The 12,661-nt window shown below is 42.6% G+C and overlaps 1 protein-coding gene across 1 annotated transcript in view; it reads right to left on the bottom strand.

Moving 5' to 3' along the window:
• Positions 1–12,661, bottom strand: part of Atxn10 (ataxin 10) — a gene marked incomplete in the record, with an annotated part of 147,965 nt that overhangs the window by 82,839 nt on the left and 52,465 nt on the right. The window contains 1 exon segment of the mRNA XM_013511506.1: positions 6,912–7,077. Within this exon segment, the coding sequence (XP_013366960.1) occupies positions 6,912–7,077 (166 nt within the window).

Genomic DNA, 12,661 nt, shown 5'->3' with positions numbered 1-12,661 from the left:
ATGTATGTCAGGCTAGCATTCTACCACTGAGCTATAGCCAAGTCCTTTTTATTTTTTGTGAAAAGGTCATAGTGAGTTACCCAGGCTGGCCCTGACCTTGAGATTCTCCTGCCTCAGCCTCCCATATGGCGTGGATCGCAGGTGTACACCACTGTGCTCCGTGAAATAACACATTTTTAACATCTTTCATCTTAACCACAACTTTCACTTGCTAATTAGAGAGTGAGGGAATCTAGATTCGAAGTTTAAACTACAACCATGAAAAAAATCTTAAGCAAACTCATTAATTCCACAGGGATGCAGCATTTTCTACAGTTAAGTGGGTCACTGCCCAGACTGTCATCTCTAGATACCATCTTTTCCCAAGAAATGCTTGGCTGATGCAAGGTGTGGGGCATAGGACATCCAAGGTGAGCCTACACCGCTGTCATACACACAGCAGAAGGAATCAGAAAGGATTTGACAGGCGCCACTGGCTGGGACTGCACCTTACGACATTTGGAAGAACTGCAGTCGCCTCCACCAGACTGTAAACAAGTCAAGCAGTTTTATAGCTATGGCTTCACAGTGATAGTTAAATATCATCTTTCAGGTGCTGCCACAAAATGAACATATTGATTTAAAGACCTGTAATCAATGGGGAAAAAAAAGTAAAGCATGTATCATCTCTCTTAACCATAATGTACCTGCATCACCTAGCACTGATCAGGGAATGCCTCTCTTTCTAAAATACTCTTGCTAATAAGTACGTAATAAGCGGTCAGAGTCAGAATGCCACTACTCTGCAGCCTCCAAAAGTGAAGGGAGCTCGGTCATCATTACAGACCACTAACCCTACAGAGGAAAAGGCAACCAAGCATTATGCACCCGTTAGTGAAAGTGCATCACCAAGGATAAAACAAAAAACAAAAACAACAAACGAACTCAAATCCCAATATGCCTCTGGAACTATTCTTCCCAGCCAACCCAGGGGAAGAGAAGAAAGTCAGCTATGCAGAAAAACTCTGCATGAATACCAACCCAGTTTCTTCAGCAAATAACTAGCAAAGGGAGGGGGAAAAGGAAAAAGAACGAGGATCCAAGGAAACCGAAATATTAGAGGCCAGTGGAGATATATCAATGAATTGCAAAGTATGGCCCTTATTTGTCACTGACTCAACAAAACAAACTTGAAGACTTTATTTGGACAGTGAGGGAAATCTGCATACTTTTTACTGGATAATTTTATTATTACTGTCTTAGATGGGCTAAGTGTTATTGTGCATGGATCTTAAGATGCCTCATCTTTCCGAATGTCTCATGAAGCCCACAAGAGTTTGGTTTCAGGCAGGGAACTGGAGGAGCACAGGTGGACTCATGAGTGACAGGAGGACACAGCGAGCCCATACATGCATGACGACCACAGAGCCCAGGACTGCTGTGGGCATGGGACACAGTTTCTGTGCACTTTTTTCTGTGTTTGAAATTCTCCATGCTAAAAAGCCAAAAATAAAAGTAGGGGTTTGGAAAACATGACTTGGAAGATTCTTTCCATTTCCCTAGAATCTATGATAACAAGTAAAGTAAATGCAAAAGAACACCGACCAATCCCCAGCTGAAACACCCCCAATTTTAGTCATTAAAAATCTCTTTATTAATAGGTGTTTCTAGAGAGCATTTGGAAATTAATAATGAAAATAATAGCCAGGAAAAAATACTTTGTTAAAAACTAAGGGGAATGGGTAAAATTTCCTTTCAGATATCTAAAACTATTCTAAACCATAGTAATTAGGGGCTGGGGATTTAGCTCAGTGGCACAGCGCCTGCCTGGCAAGCGCAAGGTCATGAGTTCGATTCCTAGTACAGGAAGAAAAACAAAAACAAAAAACTAAACCATAGTAATTAAATCAGGCACTGGGGGGAATAAAACAATACTCTGAAAGATTCTGAAAAGGGCAGAAGAGAAAACAAGAATTCATTTCCTGTCTAGTTCAGCTGTCTCAGTGAGCCCTGCCCTTCAGTTTATGAACTACAGTATTTTACAACTTTGCAAGTCATAGAAAAATGGTAACAATGTCAACAGACACACACATGAGTTTTTTCTGTGCAGAATGCAATTAACTGCTGCCTTTGGCGTAGAGCAGTCTTTGTGTTCTCTGGTATATATACTTGAGTATTCCTTTAGTGCACCTAACATGCAGCTCTCTGAATTTTCCTTCCTGGTTCCCTCTCTATCCACTGAAAACCTAGAAATGAATGTAAATATATAAAAAGTTACTACATGCTAAAGATAGTTAAACGGTGCGGATAGTCACTAAATGATATGTATTGATGTAATGATTGATAGCTGGCATCTTTACTGGTTAGGTGCTAGTCAGCATACTTTAGTGAAATAGAGCTTACAGCCAAATGCAACCCATTTTATAGGTAAAGAAAACAGGCATGGAGTGGCTAACTTTTCCATGGTCACACACTAGCAATATAAGAAAATTCGAACTCAATAGTTCGAATTTGAACTCAGTCTTTTGACAAAAATTTTATAAAATCTTAGTTGAAACACAATTTTTTAAAAAAGACAAGTGATTAACTTGGATTCATACATCACTCCTTGCTTGCAAACTGTGTAGATTAATCAAAACTCTGGACTAGGTACAGAAAGAAATATGACATATACAGACAAAAGTTCACTAAATGTGTAAAAAAATTCAAAAGCCATAAGGATAAAATTGATAAGCATAACTAATAAGGCTAAGAATACCATAAATTACTTAAAATAGAAAGTTATGAGGTTTCATGACAGCAAGGTTAATTTTTTTTTTTTGGAAAAAAAAAAAAATTCATAGTGAGGCAGGGTCTCACTATATATAGTTCAGGCTGGCTAGTTATGTAGACCATGCGGGCCTGGAACTCACAGCAATACTCCTGCTTCAGCCTTCTCAGTGCTGGGATTTCAGGCATGTGCCACCATGCCCAGCTCTGAAAATATTCTTAGTAAAAGCATTTGAAAATATAACGTAATATGTAAAACAAATAAACATACTGCTCACTGAAAAGTATTAGACAGAAATGGTAATTAATTCATACTTGGAAAGAGTTGTAACCCATACAAGTCTTCTGCAGTATTGGTATAACATTTTCAAAATCTCCAAATATTTTAAACACACATACAGCAATTTAACTTCAAGGAATTTATAACCCCAGATTTACATGTCCAAAACCACAATGATATTTGTACAAGGATGTTCACTGAGCCAGCTGTGGTAGTACACATCTGTAATTCCAGCACCCTGGGAGGCTGAGGCAGGAGCATCACAAGCTCAAACCCAGCACAGGCAATTTAACGACTTAGCAAAATCCTATCTCAAAATAAAAATTTTAAACAACTGGGGTTATAGCTCAGTACAAAGGCCTTGTGTTCAATCCCAAGCACCACAAAAAAACAGAACAAAAGAAAGAAAAATGTTTACTATAGCATTTGTAAAGGTTTTCCAAAAACAAACAAACCTGGAAGCAAATGAAATATTTATAAGGAAGAAATTAAATAGCTATGATACAATATATCAACACAGTGAAACATTAGTTTCATCTATTAAAAAGCATCTGGTAAGCAAGAGTGGTGGCCCACTCCTGTAATCCCAGCACTGTAGGAGACTGGGGCAGAAGGATCAAAAGTGAGCCCATGTGGTAACTTAGTGAGACCCTTTCTCAATGTAAAAAAGGGCTGGGGATGGAGTTCTCAGTACAAATGCCCTGGGTTCAACCCCCAACACCACAAAACAAAATAAAACCTACAAATATGCGTGTGTTAAAATAGAAAGCTATAGAAGTTATCAGTGAAAGAAAGCAAGTTAAAAATAGTATATGTAATATCATGAGAAAGGAAACAGAAACATACAGGTGTAGGCACACATAAACACACAAAGCCTTCAGAAGGAAAACCAAAAAAGTACATGCAGGTAGCTCTGCAGAATACAGGGGTGGGGCAAAACAGCAGGAAACTGTTTTAACTTTGTATCTTTCATTGACTTCAGCTTAAATAATTTTTTTAGAACAAAGGAAGTATTTTTGTGTAAATTATACTCTTCAGCAATACGTGGAATGAAAGAACACCATTTCTACCTCTACGCACGTCCCAAATGCCTTCTGCATCACAAATACTAGGATTGAAAAGGGGGTTGAAGGACTGCACCAAAATGAAAAGCCCACATCCTGAGGACACCTCTCATAGCACATGTGTGCCAGAACATACAAAAGCAGTTTTTAAGTTTTCAGGGGGCAGGCAAAGCTCCTAACAGGTGAACGACATCCCCGTAAGCTGAAGCTTAAATCTTATGGGTGAAATATACTAAAATGCACACAAATGTATGAAAACCTGGAAAGACGTACATGTGAAACAGCACAAAAGGTGGGAACCAGTACATTAACAAGTGCACCCAAGGCTACTTTTAGAAACAAACGGACTAAAGTGGAGGATTTTAAGGCCAGACAACTGTACAACGTAAAAATTAGAGGTTATGAATTCAATTATTTTCATTTCCTGGTCATAGCATCATGAGCGCTTTACTGAATAGCTTGTCCTTAAGAAAGAAGTTGCCAATGCATAAATGCAGGAGTTTGCTGGGAGAGTGGCTGGGAGGAGCTAAGACCCACAGCTCCTGCTGATTCCCATGCAGAAAAACAGAGCCCCCAGCCATGTGACTGCACCTGCATCTCCAGATATGTCCCAACAGGCACTACGAAGTCAGTGCGGCCAGGTCCTGCTCACCAGTGGGAACCTGGCATATTTAGTATGAACACAGAGGTCTTCTTAGAAACTACCTTTTTCCCCCTTCTAACTTAAGGTGTATGCTGGGGATTTAGCTCAGCAGCACAGTACCTGCCTGGCAAGCGTAAGGTGGTGAGTTCGATTCCTGCTACCAGAAAAAAAAAACTTAAGGTGTAACATATATACATACTAATATATACAAGTCATGAGGAGGCAGATTAATAAATTCCTAAAGGTAAACTATTTTGGGCTTTCAAAAGAAAATTGCTTACGGTTTTCTATTCCATTAACATACAATAATTCTTTCCATTTTACAGAAACAACTATTTGAAAGAAAAATATAAAAAATTATACCAGGTAACTTCTCACTGGGATACTAAAATCACTTTAAACCAAGTCCTGTGAAGAGCTGAAAGCTGCAATTTAGTGAGTATTAAGTGTTACTGTCTTTCTTGTCTCCTAAACAATTAATTTTTTCTACTTTTTTGAAGCACAGCTCACTGCTCCTCCTGCTGGAAACAAAGGCAAATCTATCCCCACAAAGGAACAGGAAGCCAGTACACAAGACCTCCCTTTGTCCATCACAGAAAATGAGGACTCGGATTCTGGCAGAGTTTGCGACACCGAATCTGGTCTGCAGGACACAGCCGAAGAGAGTCAACAGCAAGTGGTCCTGCGCCAGAGCACAGGCACAGGAAGGGCCACGCTCTCCCGGCGGAACAGTCAGGATCGTGGCTGCACTGACAACAGGTATTACAACAGCCACAGGCTCACACGTGGCTCTCTGGGACACAACATGCTCACTGCTGTGTGCTCTGCTCCTTCACACCTTGATGGGGTTGAGTGTCCACCCTAGATTCCAGTCCTCTCAACCTGTCCCACCTGTTGCCAACAGGCTGAGACTCTGGCAGCAATTACTCCTCCACCTGATCATTCCCACCGGCACACAAATGACCTCTCATCACTTTCAAGATGTGTTGAAAACAACTTACTGAGGTCTGACTTGCTGTCAGTAAAGCACATTCATGAATGCACAGTACACAGAGTTGTGCCGAGGCACATGGCTAAGCATAATACTTCTACTACCCAAAAAGTTCCCTTCCATCCCCTGGGCAATCACTCAGCCCCAGGTGGCCTGTGAGCTATTTCCATTTGTTATCACCGGGGCTGGCCTGCTACTAAGCCTCACAGAATGCAACCCGACAGTCCGTTCTCCGCTCTGTCTGGCTCCTCTCGGCTGGCACCTTTGTGATTCATCCCTGTTGTACCTGAAGTGCTTTTTGTGGCTGAGCTGTTTGCTAAGAAAGAACACTTTTGACTTTAGCTCAGAAGGGAAGAAGGAAGGAGGAAAAGATAAAAATAAAGAGAAACTTCCAAGTGACAAAGTGAGAACAAGGTAAGTGCTGCCTAGCTTCCAAGCCCTTTGGAAAGACAAGGCCTACACAGCCTACAATAGAGTGGAAGAGAAGAAAAAGTGCCAGAAGTGGTCAACCAAGAGGGGCTGAATGGGGAAGCTCCTATACTAGACAGGAGATATCAACTTCCTAGAAGGCACCTGGGAAATGTATACCAATAGCTTTCAACTGTATATACCTTATACCCACCAAGTCCACTGCCAAGATGAAAGCCTAGGTTACGAATGGGAGAAATGTGCAAAGACATAGCTATGCAGCCATGCACTCTGGCACAACTGGCACGGCTCATGCCCAACTACAAGGAATTGGTCAAATAATTTATGCAAAATTCTTCACCTGGAATATTGTGCTGGCATTTTAAAAAGACAGTCACAGTGTCCTGTTCATTTATCATTCAGCAAATATTCCTCAGGTGCTTCATTGTGTGTTATTCCCCTGCTCCAACTCCCGCCCCTATGGAGCCTACATTTACAGGAAAAATAGGACTTACAATAGAAGATGCCACTTTAATAGACCTATGCCTCTGTACACACGCTCCTATCCGCTGTCATCTGCCTTAAAAATGCCTTAACCAGAATGGCAGAAATAAGGGCACTATTCTCTCTTATCTGGATTTTCTAAGTATTCCAATATAAGGATATATTATTTCTATGGTATTTTTAAAACCTTTTAAGAACAAATTGTTACAGAGGGTGTGGCCAAGTTAGAAAACCTGCTGTCCCGTCATCTGGGACCGTGAGATATGTCCTTACCTCATCCTCAGCGTGCTGCTCGGAGGTCAGCTTAAGCACAGACCTGCACTGGTCCACAAAGGAGCTTGCGATCAGCTCGGCGTGGTGCAGAAACATGGAGATCTCATCTTTGGTCAGCTGTTCATCGCTCACCAGCTTGGCAATCATAAGGTCTAAAAGTGTGACCCTGGGAAGTAGAGGGTATCCACATGAATAGATCATACGTGAAACATACAATCCTAGAAATACATATGAAGAAAACTTTAGAAGAATATTTCCATTTTACATTCCTTACCTTAGTACAATGTCTAGTTAGGAAAACATTTTATAATAAAGCAAACCTTCACTAACTACCTGTTTTTAAAACTCTTGAATTCTATTGTATGACTCAGCTATATAGAAATAAGAATTGTCTAGTGCGCTTTTTATATCTACTACTTGTAGGACAGAAATAATGCAACAGTTCAGAAACACTGTCAGTTGAAATTGTATGGCTACAGCCACAATAATACTAGCAAAATGAAGTGAGTACCATTCGCTATTAGAACCGAGCTAAGCATTTTACATGCATTATCTCATGCTGCCCTCACAAGACCTCCAGACACGGGTCCTGTCCCTAGCCTCTCTGCAAGACTCAGCTCAGTGAGGTTAATTAATTTGCCCTGTGTCATACAAACATTGAGGGGCATCTGCCAAGAGATTAACCCGCTCATTTGATAGCCCTCCTCTTCCTAGCAAAGCAGCCACACTCAGGGTAATGCAGCATGGTCATACAGGACATCTACTGAGAATCACAATTGTTTTTGAGATTGTACTTACAATTTTCATTTATTTCTATGCTAGAAAGTGTCTGAGTAACTAAAACACTTAGCAAATGAGGAAAAATACACCAAAATTAGGCATCTGTTACCAAAGTAAAAATATCACTTGTTTACTGCTTCAAGGAAGAAACAAAACTCTAATGAATACTTTCTGTACTGTTTTATTTCTTACTTACAGCAGTAAACAAATCATATTTTTATTTATACTTTAAATACTGATGTACAAAAGGCGTACATTTGGCCTTCCGATTTGTATTGTGGTAAACAAAATAATTAAACACACACAAAGCCAGGACATCGAGGTAGCCAGTACAACAAAGGACACCTGATGGCATTTCAGTTCTTCATTACAGCATTTTCAAGGGTTTGCCATTATCATCCCCTTTTAGCATACGAAATGAACTTCTAAAAGGATCAGGTAACTTGTCCAAACTACTGAGCGCCAACCAGACCCTGCCCTTTACCACTGCACACAGGGGTTATGATCTGCACACCGCACCCACTGCCCACTGGGCGGTTCGGCCAGCACTCAGGCCCACTCACCAGAAGGGGGACCAGAGCTGATCTGCAGTCCACAATCAGAATTTTCTCACCAAACAATTTGCCCAAACAGAACACCAGCCCCTGAGCAAAGGAGTCGGGACTCAGAAACAGGAAGAGCCGGCAGGCAAGGAGAGCTCTGGAGTTGACAAAGCGCTGTCAGGGTTGCACAAGACCACACGCGGTCACAGCTACCACTCTAGGCAGGCGGGGACTGCGCTCCCTCCTTGCCACTGCGCTCCAGGGACCACCAGCAGGTGCCACAGGAATAGTCTTATTTTACTGACAAGTCCACAGACACACTTCAATCAGTCAGACCTCGTAACCCAGGGGGCTGGAACACAGCCCAGGCCCTGCAGACGCTGAAATTCCCTGGGCCTTCTGGTGAGTGTGCTCAGCTAAGCAGCCTTCACGAGTCTTGAGGGTCCTTCACTGAAATTCCTCGTCCCAGCCACACAATGCAGGAACGGTTCCAAGTACCTTACTGTTTTTGTTCTCCCAAGGAGTCCTGATTCATTGCAGTTTATTCATTCCATAAAGGGGGGAGGGGTGGTAATCCAGGTTCGCCATCACTGCCTTAATCCTTCCAACCCTGCTATCTGCTAAAATTCTACTCCACAAAGAACACATCCATTCTCGCAGGAGGCAGTTGGGAGCCCAAAGCCTCTACTTCACCCGGAACACTAGAGGCTTCTGCCAAGACCCCACCTGCTGTAGATCCTCTCCCTGCACACCATACTGCATGTGTGGGGCGCTTTCTTCAGCTATGGAGAAAAGCTCAGTGTTCCCAGTTGCCCTGTGACCTCAGAACCTGAATTCCCGCCTGGCACAGTGGGCCCAGGAGTCCACCTACTCCCAGATTAACCACCTCACCCGCGGCACAGTTCCTAGCTCACTTCTTTGTCCTGTGTCACTCTCACCTCATGTAGGCACCACAAGGCCAGGGGTTTCTGTCTGGTGTATTCAGCAAGCACTCAATAAATACTTGCTGAATGAACAAAAGATCTTTTGTTACCAAAACAGAGCCCAGCCTGGACCTTTCCACTCAGGCTCTCCCCCGCCGCTCTCTCCTGAGGATCTCTATTCCAACCAAACTGCAAGGTTCGGTGCTCCCCAAAACACATCCCAAGACACCACCCCCCACCCTGCGCGTGCTTGAGTCATTGCTTCACAAGGAGAATGCCCTGCTCCTGGCAAGGCCCTGGCAGAGCCGTCCAACCTGCAGGATGGATCCTGAATTCTGCCAGCCTCTGCCTGTCCTTCAGCAACAAGGGACAGTGCTGTGGCCACAAGAGGAGACCGAAATTACTCAACGACATGAAGCAAGCAATAAAACTTTTACTAAAAACTACAAGGACGTGAAAGGTGTTTATAGTCTTTGTACCCCCTTAATGCACTGTATCTTTGGCATTTGAGGCCCCATTTCCTTTCATCCTAAGTGGGCAGGCATATTTTTTTAAAACTGCTAGTACAATTAAGTTGCTTCCAAGGCATATATTTGCAATTTAGAGGCAAGAAACAAAGGTGCAAGTCCTTTTTTTTTTCTTTTGAGACAAGGTCTCAGTATGCAGTTCAGGCTGGCCTTGAGCTCACTTTGTAGCCCAGGCTGGTTTCAAACTCACAACGATCCTCCTGCCTCAGCCTCCCGAGCGCTGGGATTACAGGCGTGCGCCACCATGCCAGGCTAAAGGCGCAAGTACTGAACCAGAATGTTCTTGGTTGTGGTTTGCTGAAAAAGCAGCTTACAGCTGGCAATCTGACTGAGACCATGGAGCTACTCAAGGCATGAAATATGAAGTCCAACCTCCACTCCAGTCCAATCTCCATAAAACTGAGGGCATGGTCATCGTTCATTCACTGAAATACCAGACAGTGACTGACTACAACATCCTAAACACGAGTATCAGAGAAGTGTACCGATCAGCGGTCATCAGTGGTCAGGAGAAATGAACACAGGGGAGAGATCATCTCTCTTCTTAAAGGCACTAGATATCCGCATGCTGTGTGTTGTTGGGTGTTACAGCTTTCCACGGGTAACACAACCACCCTACACTGAGCTTTAGCCGCAGGCAGCACAGTGCTGCAGTGAGCAGCCCCAGCTGAAGCCAGATGGCCTGGATGGAATCCTGGCTCTGCCATTTCGCAGCTGGGACAGCCACAGGAGCACCCTCAGTGTCCTCAGTGCACAGGTCCACAGGGCAGGTACACGGTGAGTGCAGGTCTTCCAGGGCAATATGATAGAGGAACTAACATTTGTAAGGTGCTTAAAACAGCTCCGACTTACAAAACAGGAGTCATGTACAAGCTTGTTAAGAAAAAAATACGAATGTTTTCACTGGTAATGTATTTCTAGTAAAAACAAGTAACACCCGATTGTACAATGCATAGAACAAAGATGGAGCTGTTCTTAAAGTGACTTTATAAAAAGTATTTAGAATCAATGTTAAATTAGATCAATTAAATGTTAAATTTCTGACTTATCACATCCCTCTCAATATAAATTTTTGGAAGAAAAAGGGCTTATCCCAGAGTACCATGTGAACATCTCAATACTCCTATTAGGGTTGTAACTTCCTATCTGGTGCCCAAGGACAGCAGACCTTCCTGATTTCTGTCCCAGAAAGGGCGGGCTATGCCTCCCGGAGCTCCAGCCTTCTGCTGGCCACAAGGCACAAATGCAGCATAGGGGCACAGGAATCTGTACTGTCCCCAAACAGCACGACTGTGATGCTACCTTTCACTCATACAGTGACTGCATAATCACAACATCACTATCACCTAGACAAAAAACGCTACCCAAAAAGCAGTAATCCTTTCTCAAATAGTAATGCATTGGACATCTTTGGTGTTCTCAGCATTTAACATAAGAAAGTCAATAAATGTAAGTTCAATCAAAAATTAGATTAAGGAGCCAGGGACAGTGGTGTATGCCTATACCCAGCTTCTCAGGAGACTAAGCAGAGAATAAAAAGTTTGAGGGCAGCCAGGACAACTTAGCAAGATCCTGTCTCCAAATTAAAAATTAAGGGGTGGCAGGTACACTGGGGATATAGCTTAGTGAGAGAGTCCCTAGGTTTGATCCTAGTATGGTACCAAAAGGAAAGAAAAAAGGAAAGGATAAAGCTTCATTTTAATATTCTCAAAGGCTTTTTGAACAATAAAACAATTTTTATGACATTATCTCCTATATGTAATTATAGGTAACCTACTACTGTCAAACTAGTTATTAACTTTATCAAACTTAGTCATTTTCTGATTTTTTAAGAGAATGAACAAATGCAAGTGGATATTCTCATATTTTCTTAACTGTATTCAACAGGCTGATCTTGCACACCCCACTCTGGAGACTATTACTCTAGGAGACAACTATAAAATGATGCCTAGTTATCAAATACAGGACGGAGAACTAAAAGCCAACCAATGTGAAACCAGCATCCACATGGGTCCATCGAAGGGTCCATCAATGGCTGAATGGATAAATAAAACAGGGTGTGGAAAGAGGACACGAGGCCAAACTAGAGCTATGATAAGAGAAATGAACCCCCAGGACACAGAGACGGTGGAGGTAATAAAGTTTACGGAGCACTGTGAACTAGAAAGTTCAGGGAGAAGGGCTGAGAGAAGTTCTGAGGATCCCAACTGATGGTAGGTGATATTAATCAGCCCACTAGATAATCCTTTTATTGAGGAGCAAGGAAACCTATTCATTCACTTACGCTTTCATGGAAAAGATTTTTTTTTAAAGCACCTGCTATGTGCCCAGCACATGAGCATCGGAGAATCAGAAGGATCAAGCCCTTGCCTGAGTGGCCCTAATGACCTTAGGTTAGTGTGCTACAAGCAGGCAGGGGGGACACACCAGGATGGGACACTAGCGGAACAGATTGGCAAGGGCAGAGGAGACTCATGAGCAGGACCTTGCAGGAAGAAGGAAACACCCGCTACAATTTTTCATGAATAAGAATGGGAAATCACTTGTCAGTCATCCCCACTCAGGTGTGTAACACATCATTTTAACATCATTCGGGCCAGGCATAGTGGTGCATGCCTGTAATCCCAGCACTCAGGAGACTGAGGCAGGAGGATCACTGCAAATTTGAGGCCAGCTACAGTGGCCTCAAATTTGGGCTACACAGTGAACTCAAGGCCAGCCTGAACTATACAGCAAGACTCTGTCTCAAAAAATAAAATAAAAATTTAAAAAGTAAAAATAAATAAATAAGTAATATCACTTGGTAGGAACATGGAGAATATATATCAATTTGAGTATCAAATTGTAATGAAATCACACATGCCCCTTATATTCAGGTGGTCCTTACTGCAAAGCAATTACTAAAATAAAAAGTAAGGGGCTGGGGATTTAGCTCAGCGGCAAAAGCGCCTGCCTGGCAAGCGCAAGGTCATGAGTTC

This window comes from Chinchilla lanigera, unplaced genomic scaffold, assembly GCF_000276665.1.
Source record: "Chinchilla lanigera isolate Chin_1 unplaced genomic scaffold, ChiLan1.0 scaffold00012, whole genome shotgun sequence".
NCBI classification, from domain to species: Eukaryota; Metazoa; Chordata; class Mammalia; order Rodentia; family Chinchillidae; genus Chinchilla; species Chinchilla lanigera.
The sequence above is the reverse complement of the archived record's forward strand: the minus strand, read 5'-3'. Positions and strand labels throughout refer to the sequence as shown.